The sequence below is a fragment of the Notothenia rossii genome (assembly GCF_949606895.1).
Source record: "Notothenia rossii genome assembly, chromosome: 7".
Classification (NCBI taxonomy): Eukaryota; Metazoa; Chordata; class Actinopteri; order Perciformes; family Nototheniidae; genus Notothenia; species Notothenia rossii.
The window spans coordinates 15269757-15289579 of record NC_136905.1 but is presented as its reverse complement, the minus strand read 5'-3'; the positions used below and the strand labels follow the sequence as shown (position 1 = coordinate 15289579).

Here is a 19823-nt window from a genome sequence, read left to right as displayed (position 1 = left end):
TGCAATAGTTGTTGACGGTTCTCCTCCTGATATTATATAATTGTATATAAATGGTGCTTTGACCAAAACCCCACAATGCTTCTGTGGAAGTTTTCGTAACTATTTTTTTACAAAAAGGAATAATTCCCTTTGACAAGATGTTTAGAAATCAGGGCTAGGACTCATTGTGTAGGACTACTGTTACATAAAATCCTGTTGTCATCAACTCATTAAACGACTGTCATCTGAGCTCAAACAGGACTTTACTGACAATGAAATGCCATTTTGTGGAGATAAGGAGGAAGGATGCAGAAAAATACGACATAATGTTTGGCAGACCTTTCCTTAACCTGTTGAACCCCAACCGCCTGCCCCCGGGCGGAAAAACGCATCATCTGCAGGAAACAGCGTCTGAGGGCTTCTTAATATTTAATAAACTATGAATGTTTCATATCCATGTAACGGGAAGAAACTCAGCTAACTGATGATATGAACCATTTTTAGCAAAAAAAAACAAGACTAACGCTGAGCCACTGAATTAGCCCAGAGCGAAAAACTGCTAACGCCGCTAGCACAGAACTCACTCATAAAACCCTTATTGCTTATCGTAAATTCAAATCCAACCCCTCGACTAGCATCGTGAGAATACACAGAATCAATATGTATCCGTATCATCACTCTATGATAAGAACTCGCGAAATAAGAAACAAAAACAGACATCACAACACGTGGCATTAGGTAGCAAACACGGCAATATGTCTTACCTTTGTCGTTGTCTGATCAAAAGTTGTCTTCAATGGCATTAAAACGATAAAAACGCTGCTGAATGTTAATCCATACATTAATCCAATGTGTCTGTGTCACTTTGAAATGATTTCTGATAATCCATCAGCAATAAACCTAGTTTTAAGTTTTCAGATTTCAGAGCGAAAAATAGGTTTTGCTTTAGGCAAACTGCATGCGCATAGCCCCCACTTCTCAATGGTAATGTTGGTGTGTAGGTGGAAATCCCCATTTGATTCTATTGGCTCTAACGGTTCAAAAGAGATGTCAATCATCAAAATCGACCAATGGGTTCCGGAGAAACGGCAAAAAAAAACATTTCAACCCAAATGACCCCAGAGGTGGAGTTTCTTTTGCTAAACCTCTCTAAAAAGGTAACATGTCACTTGTTTTGCATCAATCTTGATACAGGGTACTTATTATATGTTGTACTTTGGATTCCTAAAGCTTTAAGTCTACCATCCCATCATTCAAGGGTGGTTTTCACTATAAGTAAAACATTATTTTTGGACGGACACTATAATTTACATTTTTTTACTAAGTTCAATCTGAATTTTCTTTAAAATAAAAAACATCTACCGTAATTTTCGGACTATAAGCCGCGCCTTTTTCCCCATTTTTCGACGCTGCGGCTTATATAACGGTGCGGCTAATCTATGGATTTTTACAGCTAACGGCCACCACCTTTAACTCTATGGGCTCTATGGCCAGTCCGCGGACCCCCACCTTTAAGCAGCGGGTTCCAGCAGGAAAAGCTGGAGGCCGGAAAAGAGTGAGACAGGTAGCGCGCAAAAGTAAAAGTGGAACCGAGAGTGGTATGCCGCTGCTGCGGCTTATATTCAGGTGCGCCTTATAGTCCGAAAATTACGGTCTATTGATTCTGACTTTTCTACATCCAACTCAAAGGTTTATCATTAGAAAAAAGATTATTAATTTTCCCCTTTTAGAAGTGTAGTTATGGTCATTTGTTCTGGAAATTTTCGAGCCTGAGACCTGAAAAACAGGCTTGGGGCTTAACAGGTTAAGGCTTGAATACTATTTTAAGAGAAACTCATATTAGTCCCATGGAAGATGAGCAACAGGCAGCACAACAGGTGACAATAACTATGCGCATGTGCTTTATAAATCAAACAATGTGTAATATGTATATGTTGTGCCAACACATTTGCCCACTGCAGATTTGAAACTGCTGGCACGACAGCAGGTTGTCGTTAAAATAGAATGAGAAAAATGCTGACAAAGGCTGTTAAGATGAACATGGGGAGTATTGTAGGACTAAAGTACAAGGCACTTATTTCATACATAAGCCATTTTAAACCCATGCTAAAACCAAATCTAAACCAAAAGGAATATGGTTGAAATATAAGTCCCAGTGGCACAGATGTGAGCAGAGATTTTAGGGATCTTTCTGATGCCAGTAAGTCCAACATCACAGAGTCTTTTCCCCAAACCACTGGCTGGTAATTGTTACAGGCTGGGAGGTGGTCGAAATGAAAACACCAAGGAAAAAACAGCACAAAGCCTTTGATCATTGCATTGGTTAAAAGACACAGTCCCCCTCTCTGATGTGCCAGGACAATAGAATTTGAATATTTTATAAATCTATCCGGCTGGAACCCAATAAAGCAGAGCCGCGGTAATGATGGTCCGTCTCTCCCCTGTTCCACCCTCACTTAGCCGGCTCACTCGGGGATAAATTAGCTTTCAAAACTACTAAGATGGAATTCAAGACCAGACAGTGCTGCATTAAAAAATAAATTAATGTCAAAAAAGAAATCCTTCTCGTTAACAGGTTCAGACAGCAAAGCCTGTTACATAGTAAACATTTTGCAAAATAAAGACTGCCCTCCAGAAGTATCTGTAATTTGACGGCATCATATGCTAATGTTTCTTAAGACTGTGTGTGCATATTTTCTTTTAATCCAGCAGTGCCTCCACTGATGAGCTGCCAATCTAACTCCGGATGCATGGAGTACATTTGGTTACAATCGGCTAGATATAGGTCTGCATGAACACATATACTCTGGGCCTCACTATAACTGAGAAGAGTAGATGTACTGCCATCTGCTCGCCTCAGACACATCTCTGAACCCACACACACATCTCTGAACCTTAAACCAACCTTGTAATTAGAATACAGCACAGACGCTGGTATTGGTGTGAATTACACACCTCTGTCCAAACCGCAGCTTTTCAAAGGGAAGCAGTGACAGGATCAGGTTCTTGAACCTGATTCAAATGGTAATTCCACACTTATGCAAATAAGCCAAATCAGTTCTGTCGGATACCATTGAGTGATCTGTGTGGTGTGGCTTCAGAGAGATGGTGGGGCCAGTGGGCAATATTCAGGATTGGTCTAATGTCAAAGGAGAACAACATCTAAAGACATTTCTTACCTGCTTTTTGGGTTTGTAGAATTCTCTCATACAACCCCTCAAAACTCTCCAGCAGAGTCTTGCTGGTCTGGATCACCTGAAAGGAGACAAGATACACTATATTGTTTTGATTTGCCATTTATTTCGACATCAGAAAAAACTGGCATCCCACAAGACAGCAGGGAACAGTCTCCGTCTGGTGGCCGGGTGTTCCTCTCCAGGGAGGGCTCAGGGAAACAAGCTGTTATTACAGGCACGTCAGTGGGCGGGGTCGCTGAATTGCATTTTTTAAAACCAAAATTAGAGGGACGGAGACACAAGCGATTAGGGTGGTTTTCAAAAGTCACTTATTTTTTCAACTCTTGTCTGGTTTTCCGGAGATATGAACTTCATTTACAGGGGCATTTAAAAATTAACCCTTTAATAGAAAAGGCAGATAATCAAGGTCATATGAAGAGGAGATGTAAACGTAACCTAGAGTCATTTTGAAGCAGGACACCGCTGTGTTATCTGTGAAATTGCAGCTTTGAAATATGCAACGTTTAGCTCCTGTGGCGTTATGCCCAGCTTTAATTGAGTACACAAACTCTGCTGACCTGCAGACTGTTGAAAAGCCTCGAAGAATTTGGGAATTCATTCCCATATTAAATGCCAACAACGCACCTGCCCCGCACAACAGCACAGCAGTGTTTCACCAGGTTAATGAGGTATATGTAGCGTGTCACAGTCAGAGGTAAATCATTGTAAGGTATATAGGGAGTCTGACGCATCTTTCTATCTTCATCCAACAGACATGATATATTATGGAAGCCCATTTCCGCCACTTAAAAAAATTAAAATCCCCATGAAAAGACATTATGAGATAAAAAAGTCGAAATAATGAGATAAAAAGTCATTATGAGATAAGAGGTGCGCATGCGCTGCAGTGGCGCTGTCTTCAAAGGTTCATGCCACTAATGACAATAGTGTAGGCATACTGCTGCTGTGAGTTGCTAGCCTAACTCTAACCCGTGAACGTTACCACAAAACTATAGGCAATATATTATAGTTCATAACAGGTAATGTCAAAGCTATGAACTGCATTGTTGTAGTTTAGCTGCAATATAGGCTATATGTAACATCTAACATTTACAAAAGTCACCTGTAATAGTTACCTTATTTAGACATAATGCCGTTTGCATAGTGGAGAGCAGCAAGGTGATGAAGGGACCTTTGAAGACAGCGCCACTGCAGCGCATGCGCACTTCTTATCTCATTATTATGACTTTCTATCTCATTATTATGACTTTTCATGGGGGATTTTATTTTTTTCAAGTGGTGGAAATGGGCTTCCATGATTTATGTACCCCAATGGTGCTTTGCTTTTTATGTTATGTTGGGCACTGGGGTCTATGTGTATGCAGGACTGCTGTAAGTGACCTGTATTTGTACACTTCCTAAGTGACTTAAGTGCACTTTGTGGTCATGTCACAAAGCCAGGCAGCCCTGCTCTGCTGCCAAGACAGAAAGCAAGAAGGGATAGAAAACAATGTTTTTATTAGAGCTGAGTTAAACAGAGTATCTCTGGAAAAAAAAACAGTGCAACATCATGCCCCTGAGATCGATCTCTGGAGCAAGCCAGCTCTATGACCGGCCAGCGAGAGGAAATTAAGAGAGTGGAGTGATAGAGGAGGGGGGGGGTCAGGAACAGAAGAAAGGTGGAATATTATTTAAAAAAACAAAAATGAACATGTTTTATTTAGAAACCCCTTCATTATTAATCCTTCAGACAATTTAGTTTAGATAAACACCTGGTGGTATATCAGTTTTTTTTATTATTTTAGAAATCAAATAAAAAGACTGATACAACAATTCATCGAGCATACCCTAATATAGCTCAGCTCTCATTGCCAAAGAGCTCCATCGGGATCAAAAAAAACTATTAAAACCTCATAAATGGGCCACAGTGTTGCACTGGTTTACCTTCATTACTGTCAATTTTGGCACTGTGGTTTATTTTGAGTCAATCCCACACACTCTATCCTGCTGCTGGAGATAATAACAAGAGCACCAAACACACGCACTAGCTATTCCTATAGAAAAGTACAAAGCACGGCAGTTTAAATGAATTACTGAGCCTTTTTAAAAAGTGTCCAAAGCCTGGATAAGGAAATCAGAAAGTACCACACAGTGGTTTGAGTTGTTTTAATAGATTTGTTGAAAACTAGAATCATGCTAGACTCTCAACACGTAATAGCACATAGGAAGGGAAACAGTGTATCTGCCACTGAGGCTTTTAATACTGAAGTCCCGTCGTATAGTCATGTGATCTGGTACAATTACATGTTTGTGCTTTCAAATGTTCCTGTAGTTAGTTCATATGATAACCTCTACCATTACATTACTATGACAAAAATAAACATTAAGCCTTTTTTTGGCATTATCACATATATTCCATCCCATTATTGTGTTCTGTAGGGAGAACAGAGTTTCTAAAACCCATGTAGTAAATCACCATGTTCTGCTGAAAGTAGAACTGACTTCATTATTCTGGCAGTTTTGTGTCACTCCGCAGCTGCAGTTCCGGCACTTAGAGCTGTCACACACGCTGTGATTACTTCCCCCATGGGAGAAGAAATTACCATCTTGGTGGCAGAGACAGAATCACAGAAGTATTTAAAGACCCGGTCTAAAGGTAGGCGGGTGGACTGTGCCCCATCTGCACACTAAAGACCATCTTCTGCAAGTGCTACAGTATGTTTACTTCTATTATTATTTGTATGTCTTCCCACATTTTGCATATTCAAATGGTCATTTGATATAAAAGGTGATGTAAGCTTAGCAGTTGCATTATGCAAATGATGATAACGTTTTAAAGTTTTAATATATCCAAGCTTCATAGAAATTATTATATCTGCTTCCTTTCAGACAAAACAAAGACTAACATACGGGCTTCGTTTTCCCTCGGTTCAGTTTTTCAGAGACAGTGCATGCGCAACTCATCTCTATTTACAGGCTGTGCCCTCAAAAATCAGAGCATATTATCTAAGACCACAAGCTGGCATCATGCTGATATCTCTCACTTTTTTTCCTCGGCACACAAATGAGCAGGGATTGAGACCTAGATTCTATTTTTGACTAGGAAGTGAAAGCCTGGTTACTCCCAGTGGTGGGTTTTGACACAGAGCCTGGATTTCTAATTGCACTGTGCCATACATTATTTGCAACTCTTTGGCTCTGTTCCTTGGATCATGCCTCTGTATTCTCATCCCCCCTGCAGCTGTGCACCTTTCTGCTCCGTCTCCTCAGGCACTCTGCTTACGGTCAAGGCCTGCAGTTTCACATCAATTAAGCGCTTGTTTTAATTTATTTGATTTTGTTCCCCAAACACTTGTCATTTTCTCCTTTCTTCCCTCTAACTTAATTTCCCTGGCACTCTTTCCATCAGCCCCAATTAACTAGCCCTCTACTCTCAAGTCTGAGTCCAGCAAAGGGGTTACTTTAATATGTTCGCGTCAGCATCATGCACATTATCGGATATTTATCTCTGAGTCCAAAGGGGTGTGCCATAAGAAATAACACAGTTGGGGGCAGATAGCACTTCATCCATGCTTTGTTTCCATTACAATGTAACATATATGTGACATTTCTATCAACTCTTTTCACTTTTGTTACACAGATGTGCACATGTTGTAATTAGTAAGGGAGAATTTGTCCAACTGGCAACTTAAGTTGATTATTTATACTTTAAAAACAGGAATACAAAAAAGTAAATGTGTGAGATTGTAAAATACACTGAACACACATGGCAACACGTCACAATAGGCTATAAAACTAAATAGCATCTATTAGGGTTTACAATTAATGAACTATATATACACTTTTTTCAATGAGAGGAGTTTTTCAATTAGTTCCACCTTCATTGAATTCAAACATTTGAAGCCCCACTCTGAACTCACACTTGGAGCTTAGGTTCCACATTATGTGCATCAATTTGCAATCTACATCTTGTGTTGCCGAGTGAACTGCACACTGGCCCTGGTATATCGACGGTTCAATACCAATAAACACTAAACCACGGTTTAATACATATTCTCAGGGCATAATGTTACAGCCAAAAAGATGGAGATACATCTCATTAAATATTGTCTTGTTACTGAATGCAAAATTAATCAAAGGAGTTCACTTGTTGCTCTACTTAAGCCACTTTCCAGGGCATATAAGCCTTGTGCTTGAAATAATGATGTGAAGTCTCTAATAATGTGCTAAAAATCAATGTTAAAGAACAGGATGTGTTCAGGAAAATGGTGTTGTCTTGGCATAGCCTCAATTGTAGGTTGCATAACTTGTGCACATTGATTTTATGACTTAACAGAGCACCAACCACGTTACCTAACCATCTCTGTTTTTATTTTATTTAAATATCAACCACAAAAGCTTATTTTTGGGAATAAATCCATTAACAAAACTTCCGCATACTTCTTCCCCCTTATACACTTTAACAACAATTTTGCCAGACAACTACTCACCATATCATAGGTAGTGACAACCTTTTTGAGAACCTCAGGTAGCAGACCTTGGGGCTCCAAGTTGGGGTACTGTTGAGCGAGGTTGAACAACAGAATGGGGCTGTTGTCAGTTCCAGTAAGTCGAGGGGAAAGGGCCAAGATGCACTGCTTCAGGTTAGCCACCGCTGAAAGGCCGCACAGCTCTTTAAAGGACACTATGGCATTCTGCACAAAGAAGAGAAAAATGACTGGCTTGTATGTCTTTATAGTGATTAATGCTGGCATGCCAAGCAACACATATTTCTTATGACATAACTTTAAGTTAAGGTAAGGAATTAATATTCTGCATTGTTCAAATCTGGTATTGATCTGTGTTAAATGTGTAACCCAAGAGTATTCAGAGGTAGTGGCTCACTCATTACCTGTGAGAACTTTTATTTTGGCACTTGTAAGTTACTCATAAACGCTCAATCCTTTTGGACTGACACCAGTATCACACGGAAGTCCCAACCTTCCTGTGAAAGCACACATTTAAATCCTACATAAACAACCGGAGGGACCAACTGGGACAGCAATGTGTTACAGCCTCAAGGCCAGTGGCTTGTTATCACACAATGACTGCAATATAAACAGGGCTACTAAAAATAAATAATAATATAATGCCAGAAGAAACACAACATGGGACCAACCACAGAGTCTTGTGATACTCCAGTAGTGCATTTTCAGTACAGGTTATTTCAAACAGACTTCAAATGCTAATTCAAGGCAACAAATATGACATACATATGACCATGAAAAAGAGAAAATTACACTGTTTTCAGGATCCCTGTATTGGCAAAGAAAGACAAGAAAAAAATGATTGGGATGATATTAGTTAAGATTGGGAGCTATTAATAAAAATAAAGTTGAACTCCATCTGATTCAGCCAGCTCTACCCTTTGGTTGACATGTTATGCACAAAACAACCTCTAGATGTCACTGTGGTTCGAACAGAAAGCCCTTCAGCTAGCTTCAACTGAGAAATTTGGCAATGCTAAAAATCACTGCTGAACAAATCACTCTTTTTTTGATCAACTTTTGTAAGGTAACCATGTCATTTTTTACATATTTTAGTGGCAGGGCACTGACTGAACATAATTAGATAACTTGATGCACAAAACAAGTTTTAACCAGGGTGTAATTATTATTTGAGTTTGTGTTTTATTTGAGTTTGATGCATACAAATACTGTACTGTATATGATGATTGTTGAAAATGTACTTTTACCATCGAAGGCCAGCTCGACCATTTGTTAGAGGCTCATAAAAACAAAACTGTGTGGTCAGTAAAAAAAAAAAAAAAATGGTTTGTGCTTATTTGTGGCCCATTTGATAAGAAAATGCAAAAAAAAAAAAAAATTCCATAGCTTTTTTCTTGGTCCGGCAGTTAAAGGGTTAAAAACATATCACCAGCTTGCTGAAGGCCATGATCAGCAGATATTGTATTAAAAATTTTAACGTCATAAAATAATTCAAAATTAAAAAAGGAAAATCATCAAGGTCCCTCAACTTTCTTCCCACATTTGTTTTGACTATTGGCTAAGACATAAGGAATAGATTACATCTGATTTAGTCAAGCTTGGTCTTTTTTTGTTTTTCTTTCCATGGTGGGTTCCTTTTTTAGATGCTCAAGACTTTTTGTAGTAGATCTGGTTATAATCTACTCTTGACTTGGGGTTACATTTTCTTCAGTCTACAAGTCTACCCTTCACTATAAGAAACAATCCCATGCTGGAAGATGGACGAAGAATTCACAATGATACTGTTAAATCACTGGTGCCACATCAAAGGAGACTATTGAATATAATAAGCATTATATAAGTTTCCTTTCATTTCTTACCTGCATGTTTTCTCTGAGATCTGTTGCCTCCCTCAGAGGCAGCAGGACTGTTTTGAAGGCATCATCCAGAGCCTTGATCAACAGCACTCTCATGCTGGCATACTCTCTACTCTTCTTGCCTTTTCGTACAGACAGTCCCCTTTTGTGTGGTTTGCCGCCTCCTCTTCGATTGGTTATGGCCACATGAACAAACAACAAGGTATGTTGTAAAACCTCCCCTGTCAGAGATTGCAGCGGTACATGGCGAAAACCTGGCTGGAGACACTCAAAGGGGATGGTGTATTGTCCGATGAATTCATCACCAATATATTCGTCATCTAGCACCACAAAGCGCACCATTGCAAGCTCAGGGAGATTTATCTGAAACTCAAAGCTTTCATCAAACAGAGGGTTGTCCCCATTCTGATTGACCGTTTTAGTCCTTTGTTCGGCACAATCAGCAGGAATGCCGTGTATTTCCACATACACATAGGGGTCTACTACATCTCCTTTGGCACCTGAGCCTTTGGGTTTTGGGAAGTTTTGTCCACTGATGATCTTGATGTGTAAGAGCTGTGGAGAAACACCAGGCACTGAATCTTTAGTGTTGGCACTAAAATATGAAACATGCTCCCTCATGATGGCGGGACGCAGCACATAGCCACAGTTCCCATTCTGACGGAACCAGCCGATGTTTAAATCCATCATCAGGCCAGGAGTCTGGTAGTTCATTGCCACAATCTGGCAACCACACTTCCAGAAATCCTGTGGATTCATGTTGCTGGAGTCAATGCGCATTGGGCTAGGGTAAACTCGAGCAAGATACTTCTTGTTGTAGTTTACAAAGTCGCCAGGGAGGTCACTGGAGCAGCGACTGGCAAAAACTTCATTGAAAGAGCAAAGCTCCCATTGCTTCTGGTTCTGGAAAGATGTTGGGAAGTCCTTGAACTCCACAGACTTACACAAGGTCACCAGATCAGAGAGGTCTTTTGACAGCTGGAAGTTTTTGGGTGCAATAGTCTGTTGTTCTGCAGCCTCTATGCTTATTCTTTGAGACATCTCTGCCCCCTCGTCCTCGTCTGTGACCTCACCTTCTGAAGCAGTGCAGTTTGTGCTCAGTTTTTTACCCTTCAGCAGGATCTTTCCCTTCAGTTCCGATGGAGAGGGAAGGTAACAGTCCTCAGGTTTCGGAGGGTCTATGTGGATCTTGTCACCAATAATCTTCTTTAGGTGCTGAAACATGACTCTCTGCTGCTTTAAGGAGCAATGGTTTTCTAAACACAGTAGCAGTGGAAACTCAGACGCAACAAAGGCATATTTGTTGATGACGTCAACGACACTGCGAAAAACTATCTGTGACGTCATTGTGTGACCAGTGTAAATAACAGGTTCATTATCAGGCCCATCCCACACATCCAGCTCTACACTGCGGCAGCCCATCTTGAGGGCACGGATATACCCTGTCACATCAGAAGGACCTCTGAACTGGTCTTCTATCAGATATGTGTTGTGGGATGCATTAATGTAATAGTGGGACAAAGGCTGTTTCATGTCTTGGCATACTGTTTTTTGTTCGGGGTCAAATAGATGGCACTCTGGAGACATAAGATAGTTGGTGAACCCATCAAGAGAAAGCCAACCCTTGAGCTGGCCCTCTTTGGACGGTTCATATTTCTGAATGACCTCTAAGCTTGTGTCTTCACTGACTTGTGCCATACCCTGCTCAGCCTCCAGAAATATCATTAGGTCCTTGGTATCCAGAAATTCTTTGTTACTAGAGAACTGAACAAAGAGAAAATAAATTTCTGGTCTGGTGCAAAGATCATGAAAGACCTCAATGAACTCGTCTTTTGTCACATCAGAACCTGCTTTGTCCTTAGCTTTCTGAAGCTCCTTGAACTTCAGTTCTATTTTCAAATGTTTAAGGCCCGGGTTTAACTTTTTGACTAACTGCACAGCAGCACATATATTTATGTGTTTGCTGTTGTTACTGCCTGCCTCATCAAAAAGTTCACCTAGCCAAGATGAGCGCATGTAGTTCTGAACGCTCTCTATCATATTTAAGGTGTGTTTCCCATAGGAGATCAGGTACCTTAGCCCTGTAACCCAAATGTTGGCTACATCTGCAGTGTTCGCCACCAAGTCCAGTGACTCATAGTTCTCCCCAAATATTATTGAGAAGGCACAGTCCTCTGAAATCTGATCATAGGTTCCATTAGTTCTAAAAGTGTCTGTATTTTTTCCTGTTCGCACTTCCTTGATGGATTTTACATCAATTTTGGCCTTTTCTGATTCTTTCTTCGAGGGCTCCCATCTCAAAGACTGCATGTCGGCATCAAGGAGAAAGTAGCGGTGGTAAATGCGGGAGTTGGATCGCACTTTCTTTAGCTCAGAGCCATCCACCATTGCATTGATGCAGTCGCTAGCACTGCTAATTTTCTTCTCTGTGGGCATGCTGCTGAACGATACAGTCTTCTTTCTTTCTTTACGCTGCCTTGAGCCATCCTGCAGAGAAACAGAACAAAGTGCATAAATAAAAAGCCCTCTATAGATACTGAATGATAAAACAGAATATCAATTTAAAAGACAAGCACTACTAACAAGAAAAACATTGAGTAAAAACCTAGAAACCTAGTATTTTATATTCCAAAGTAAATAAATATAATGCATATCTGTTCAACTGTATGGAGGCGTATATATTTTGCTTGCTTAAAACTTAACAGAATGAAGAAGACTTTTTTCCCAAAAGTGCTTTGTCAAGTCTATAAAGAGTAAAAATGTGATGAACATTTACAATTAACATGAATATTTTTTGTTATGCTCAAACGCATACCAAAGGTGGAATGTGCTTTACAACTAGTATGTACTCATCTACTGAACTACTGTACATTACGATGCTGCTTATTTTATTAGCCAAAAGCAGTATTCCTCCTTCCAGGTCCCTCTTTGTTTCCTCTAAACAGTTCCTGAGCAGAATCACAGCAACAAATATGTAAGGTGACTTAGGCCCCGTCCACACGGACACGAAACGGATTGTATCTGTTACAGTTCTCTATTGTATGGACAGTTCGTTCACAGGAGGCCGTAACGGAACCCTCAAACGATAACAGGTCCCTAGGTGGGTAGGTCTGCGGACATAACACTCTGGGGGGGCAAACGGCTCCGTGTGTACGCCCTATACGCCATAACCCCTGCTTTTGGTGTATTTGGTGGCGGAAGTACAGCGCCACTTACAGGCCCGGCATATGTACTACAGCGTCTCCAGCGGGTCGAGCGGTCTCGTGTGGACGGACATGTTTATTGAGCCGATACCGTGTGGACTGAAGACTTTTTTTATATCGAATTCGGTTCGTTCTCCTTGTAGATGCAGCCTTAAGGTACCTATCAAAGTACATTATGGAGATACAACAGAAAACCTCCCTCAGGGGAGTTTTGCCCTCACAAATCCAGTCATCTTTTCTACAGCATCCACATTTCAGATTTGTTTTCATGAACCCTGCTATTTGGCTGCAACCTGTTCAGGACATCATTTAATATTTTGATAATTTCAGTTCACAAATGAATATTAGCACGAGTGGAACTCAAAACCATGCTACTCATCATGTTTGAGTTTTATGGTACTACTTACAAAGCAGTGCATCAGTTTGTCAAATATATAAGGTTGTCAAGTGAAGGATTCCTTGTTCTACACTCAAGTATAAACCCCTTGATCTTACATTTCACTGTAATATTTTATTACAATGTCCTTAAAGATTTGTTGTTTTATATTAGATTTCTTGTTTTATATGGAGAATCTTTGTTTTATATTTTATGTATGCACCATGACATCAAGTCAAATTCCTCGTACTGTATGTGAGAACCTACCTGGCAATAAACCCGTTTCTGATTCTGATTTCCTGTGGGTTTTGATGAAACCACAAAACCATGCCAACCTCTTATGTACTGTAATCAAAGTGAGATGTGCGTACATCACATACTGAAAGAACCAGTACTCTGAGATTGATGTGTCTTTATCTTCATGTCTATAAATGCACATTGAAGCTATCACACATCCATCTAACATTTCACCATCTTCCTCCATGTTCTTTCCCCTTTTAGCTATAAATGTTAATAAGAAATGTGACAACTCCTACTGATGTGACAGTGCAGCTGTCATTTTTCACAGGACCAGCGTTTTTAACCTTTTAAAGCAGTTTAATCACAATAGTACCCAGCAACCTGTTTTTTCAACCTGTGTGATTATTATTTTGTTTTTTTGTTAATTTATCTCCCTTGTAAAGCGTCCTTGGGTTTCTTGAAAGGCGCTATGAAAATTGAAATTGTTATTATTAGATAGTTTATGTCTCTTGCGTGTCTGCTTACTGTTTACCCTATTGTCCCAAACTACCATGGCTCAGCAGTTGCTGTTAGACACACACACGCACACACAGGGATTAGCTGAGTTAGATCATGTATAACGTGTTTGCAATTGGACAAGATGTAGGATAATATAATTTGTACAGACCCAAAGTGCATTCTGCTGCTGACTTCGCAGACCAACCTCAGATGGTTTATTTGTTTACACAATAAGACATCATAGTAGGTGGCATAAAATAATACAAAGCCCTCCCCAACATAAATAATATTTCAAATAGAATAAAGTAAAATAATACACACATCTTATAGAACAGATACAGGGAAGCCTGTCAATGGGCAACACTTATATTACAGAACACCATACAATATTATGTAATGACTTTTCTAAAATAATTAATCATAATAAATCCCATCTGTGTGTTGTAGAATTGCAAAACACACAGACCGGCAAATTTACTCTGATTGGTAGAATCTTCAGTCAGATGTAAACATATTCATAACATTCTTTTACACAGTCTGCTGCTTCAAGAGAGTTCATTATGAAAAAGGGAAGCTTAATACGTTAATGCGTGAATGCAGACAATCCTTATGATCTGTGGAAGAATGTGAACATATGTTAGCTCACTGATAGTCTCTTTCCTGCTGTATTTATTACAAGGGCCACCATGCCAGGCATCTGCCTCAGGATTTCCCTTTGCTTCCTTAACCCAAACTAGAAAACAATGCTGTCCACACCCATCGCTGTGTTAGCATGTGTTATTATTTCCTTAGGACATGTTTCTTATGCAATAGTTCCTTTCAGTCTCTGGAGGAAGCCAGACAGTCCAGGGTGTTCTTCTTTTTTTGTCTGTTTTATTATTCATTAAATGGTTCCTTAAAAGATGCGATCCCAATCATTCGTGTGTCTGTTTTTAGTTTGATCAGATATTTGGTTTAAATGTTAGGCCTACATATTCTTCCCGACATAAATATCACAAATCTCTGTTCATCTCTGTTTCTTGATATCCAACAATAAACTACATCTTTGAAGCGAAACATGATCAAGATGCTTTGTATTAGTAAGTCCATAGCACAGGATCATAAAAGAAATACCAAGTAATGTCAGCAGCACAGCCTCAATAGAGATTCTAGCAATGTTAGGACTGATTGTTTTCAATGATTTATGGAACTTCCTGGCAAAGGGTCAAGAACTTTGCAAGGAAAGATAAGCTCTGATCTCAATGTAAATATAAAAGTGTACCTTTAAGCTAGTGAACTTCCTAGGCGGAAATAAAACGTTCATTAGCCTATTTAATTTAATTGTAACCATACTTTATTTCTCGTTTATTCCAATTATGTTCACTTAAGTTCCATACTTGTTATTTAATTCTCCTGCAAAGTTTCCACCTTGAATATTCCAGACAAAAAGCGAGAGCTGAAAAGTTAATTTCTTAAACCAGAAATTACAGCACCGAGATAAAATCACTGATACTCCTAAATCATTTTATCCAATTCCCACTTGATGTGTGACCACCATTGTGTTAACAATGAATTTAAAACACACTGAAGCAGTGTTGTTATTCATCACTTCTTTGAAACCTGTGAAACTGTATTTTGTTTTATACAATGTTTGGGGAAACATTTCTAACGTCTTTCTTAAGGATGTTGACTGTGGTTTTTTCATTCCCTAGTTTCTTTTTAGTTACAGTCAGAAAAGAAAACCCAGAATATTGTGAAAAAGAACTTTAAAAATATAGGATGTTTTTTAGCTATTTCTTAGTAAAGAGATAATAACAATGCTTTTCACATTAGGTTAACTCTTACAAGGGATATGACATTTATGCCCTTATACCATTTCTAAATATGCTTGGTTTTGGGGTGATAGAATGAGTACATGAGACAGAAGGTGAGTCAGAGAGAGGAAAACAAAAGAAGAGACAATGCAACAGCAAGAGAAGAGAGTTAGTATGACAAAGTGTGTCCAACTGCTCACAGATCCCATAGGACTCTGAATTCCCTAATGGACTGAATCCCATATTCTTTCTGGCTCAGTGAGCAGTTATGGATTTCCTGTACAACTGAGAAGATAACAAAGGGACCCATTACTCTCTGCTCTACTGTTCTACATCCCCAACATAAAGAAATGTTCACCTACAGATCAGCATTGGCTTCAGTTCACCATAACCTGAATCTATTCAATGAGAATAATTTAATTAGAATGCAGATTTAATAAGGCAATCTTGCTGGAAGAAGCTATTGTTAGCCTAACATACATTGAAATTATTTGTACTGGCACAAATGGTGTTTCTGAACACTCCAGGTCCTATTTAATGATCAATAATTCAGGCATGTTGGATGGTATGCAACATCCATGTTATAAAACTATTCTGCAAGGCAAATGTTCGCATCCTGTGCACAATGTTATTTTTGGAATAGGAAACAAACATTGGATTTACCATATCCTGTTGCATAAACTAAACACTCAGGCCTGATATGAAGAGTCAGATGCTGAATCATTTTCTCTGGATAACTCTGGATTAGACCCAAGACTGCATGAAAGTCTCCTCCACTACCCACCGAGCAAGCTGAGGCAACAGCATGGTTACCTAAGCAGCTCATACATATCCCACAGCTCTAACAGTGGGATGTGTACCTTTTTTTAGGACTCATAGTCCAACCTAACAAACACAAATGGACTGACAAAGCTGGTCACCATTAGAAATCTGTTTGCCTGAAAATGTTCTCATACATTAAACCCTTAATGCATATTTTACAATGACAGAAACAGCAGCATACTTGATAAGCTTTTCATACTGATACAGTTGTTGATGGTTAACCAACACCTTTACTTAATAATACAAATAAAGGATACCACAATTAGTCAAACTACGTAATCTTGTATTGTTAAAATCACACAGCAGATTTGGGGTCAGGCTTAATTGCATTTTTGACAAATCATATTAAATGGATTTAAATGAATATACTTGTATTTTGTTTGAAAAAGTAAATGCTTAACGAAGGTTAATGCATAAAACAGTCAGAACCTTACAGTAACATAAGCCAAAATAAAAAAATTAGCTATATTATTGAGCCATCTTGATTTAAAAGCTAGCCAACATGTTACAATGTGTCTCCAGCACTTTCAACATATTATTTATCTTTGTGTATTAGAATAAATATGAATGAAGTATTTGGCCTCCAATGTTAAATCAAACTATGCCTTTCATTTGTTCATCATAACTATCAGCTTCAAATTAATATGCAGGTAGATCCATGTGATCAAACACAAGCTACTCATTTGTTTCCCTAGTTGCATCATCATAACACAAAATAACGTTTAACACAACCTTATCTGTTCAACAGGCCGAGGAGGCAGAGATGAAAATACATTGAATGTGTGTGAAAAAAGAGGCAGGGTAACACAGTGACAGGAAGAGCTTTGGGGGAACAACTACAACTAGAAGAAAATGAGTCATAAGTGGAAAAAAAAGAAATAAAAAAATAGTGACAGGAAGAGGAAATAAATGTTTTGAAAGCTTGTTCTGAGGAAAATGGTATGCAGATACATGTATGAGACAAGGGTCACATTCTGTTGTGTAAACTGTTAAAAAATGTTGAGTGACAGTCGCTTTGCACACACTGCAACATCGGTAACACCACTAAACTGCAAAAGAAAAAAATAATTGCAAACCTATTTTAATCTCTTGCATTAACTTTTATTGTTTGATTTTATTTATGTTGTATTAGTGTACTTTAAAAGTCATTTTATGAACTGGGATGGGATATTTTTCATGCAGTGAGGATAATAGTAACATAACAGCAGTTAAAATACTGATACTTATATTCCAGTTCAAAGATCAGTGTTTGATTAAAATAAGCATATGGGGAGGCTGTAGCTCAGTGGATTGTGTGCTGGACTTCGAATAAGGGGGTAGCAAGTTCGAGTCCCATGGGCAAGACACTTCACCCCAAATTGCTCCTGTGGGGATTGTCCACAGTACTGAATGTATGTAAGTTGCTTTGGATAAAAGCATCTAACAAATGACATGTAATGTAATATGGAGACTCTTTGGTCTCTGTCTGCAATGCAGACAAATCCAGCTGGAGCTTAAACCTGGTGAAGGCTCAGCTGCTTCTGTTCTGCTCCGTATGAGGTCAGTCGTTGGCCAAATGAAGTGTGAAGCAGGTTACTACCCTGGGACTCACATTTTAAAGCTCTACCATTTCCGGAACAAACTGAAATGAAAGTGACGGGTCTATTTGTGGTACATAGTGGTTGTGACTTAAAGTCATTGGTCAATAGACTTCAATGAAGAGACCTCTTAGAATGTTTTCCCTTCAGGTTTTGACTTTATATTGTTTTGGTTTAGGCTTATTAACTGGATCTATTTTTTTTTCTCTTACTTTTATTATTTATACAGGTTGCATTTATCCTCTTGTGTAATTAGAATGGTAATTGTTGTTCAGACCATTTGTTACATTTGAGTTTGCTTGATGTAGATTCATATAACGGACAAATGGACTCATCACTTATTTTAGGTTTTCGGAGGAAACCCAACTAGAAATGAGAAGTAAGGCAGGAAAAGTTAACTGAATCAAAATACCTTTCAAGTCAGTTCCAAGGGAAGACATTTATAAAATGTAGGTCTGTGTTATTTTGTATTGAATCAATTTGTTAAAAGTATATGCCTGTAATGAAACAGAAACGCTCACAGGGAGTCTCTATCCATCAATGAACACTTGGTTAATGCGTTTAAAACACAGCTGGAAATTTTTGGGATTTAAACAGCTGTTTAGGCAGATACTGCTTCACTTAACACGACAAACTAAACCATAAGCTTAAAAAAACCATGGGAGTCTCCGTGGGACGGAGGCAGTGAGGATTGATTCATGTAATAGAATGGAAGTGTATCTGTTCTGTAGACGTCAAAAAAGCTTCTAAAAAGCTTCTAAAAAGCTTCCACTGGGAGTTGGCCGTTAGTAGTACAGCTGCATCAAAATAATAGCTGCCTTCAGTCGCTGGATTGTCTGACCTCTAAATAACACTTCCTAAAGCTGGAAAGACCAAAGACTTAAGTGAGAGGAACAATTATAACTTTGGCATTTCTATGGCAGTATTTAAGCTTGGAAAATTAACTACACAATTACCCAGAGAAGAATCACCTTAGGACCATCATTTTCTCTACAGAGCTATTCCGACATTGACATCATCAGAACTAATTCTTTTGGCTCTAGGATTTGGGAGGGAGATACATGTTTCAATCAAGTCATGATTGACCCATTATCCACAGTTAGATAAATCAATTGGTCCAAAAAGCAATATTAAACAGAACATTTCCACAGGGGTGATGCATCTCTTAAGTTGCAGACTGTGTCATATGCCTGAAAAAGCATAAAGCCCGACAGTGTTTGTTAATATGAGGACAGCCTGGGCTATCTATGGAATTGCATAACAGTTACCCAGACCCAGACAAGTGGCCTCTTATGCGACGTTTTCACAAGCATGTTAATTACTAAGAGGTCATGTTTGTCTCTGTTTGTCTGTCGGTCTGTTTGTCTTTCTGTAGAAAGATTACAGAAAAACTAGTTGAAGGATTTTCATTTTCACTTTGGGAAAGTGTGAAGCATGGACCATAGAAAAACTCTGTGAAATTTATTTGAATTTAACACAATACACTTTGAAAATCTAGTCTTTGAGAAATTGTACACTTCCAGATTAGTGTATTTATCTGCTCTCAGATTGAAAGGGGAAAAAAAACAAAGGTCTTTGTCTCATTCACAAAACATATCTTCTAATTGACACAGCCTGCAAAGCACTTTTAGACAACAATCAGAAACACAAAATCAATCAAACTGAACTTCAATAAACATAAATAGGAACTGTTTACCCAGTTATTGATAGGTGCACTGTAACAGCGGTAAAGCACACTGTGCACTAATAAATGATTAAATCCGGTCAGACCTTAATGCATTTACAAATTACACTGCAATCGTGGAGAATGATTGTA

General features: G+C 38.9%; 1 protein-coding gene across 1 annotated transcript in view; it reads right to left on the bottom strand.

Moving 5' to 3' along the window:
- The window catches only part of plcl2 (phospholipase C like 2), a 36096-nt gene that overhangs the window by 9281 nt on the left and 6992 nt on the right, over positions 1–19823 (bottom strand). The window contains exons 3-5 of the mRNA XM_079692919.1: positions 9502–11985; positions 7646–7849; positions 3159–3234 (exon numbers count right to left, since the gene is read on the bottom strand). Of these exons, the coding sequence (XP_079549045.1) occupies positions 3159–3234; positions 7646–7849; positions 9502–11985 (2764 nt within the window). The remainder of the gene's footprint in view (positions 1–3158; positions 3235–7645; positions 7850–9501; positions 11986–19823) is intronic.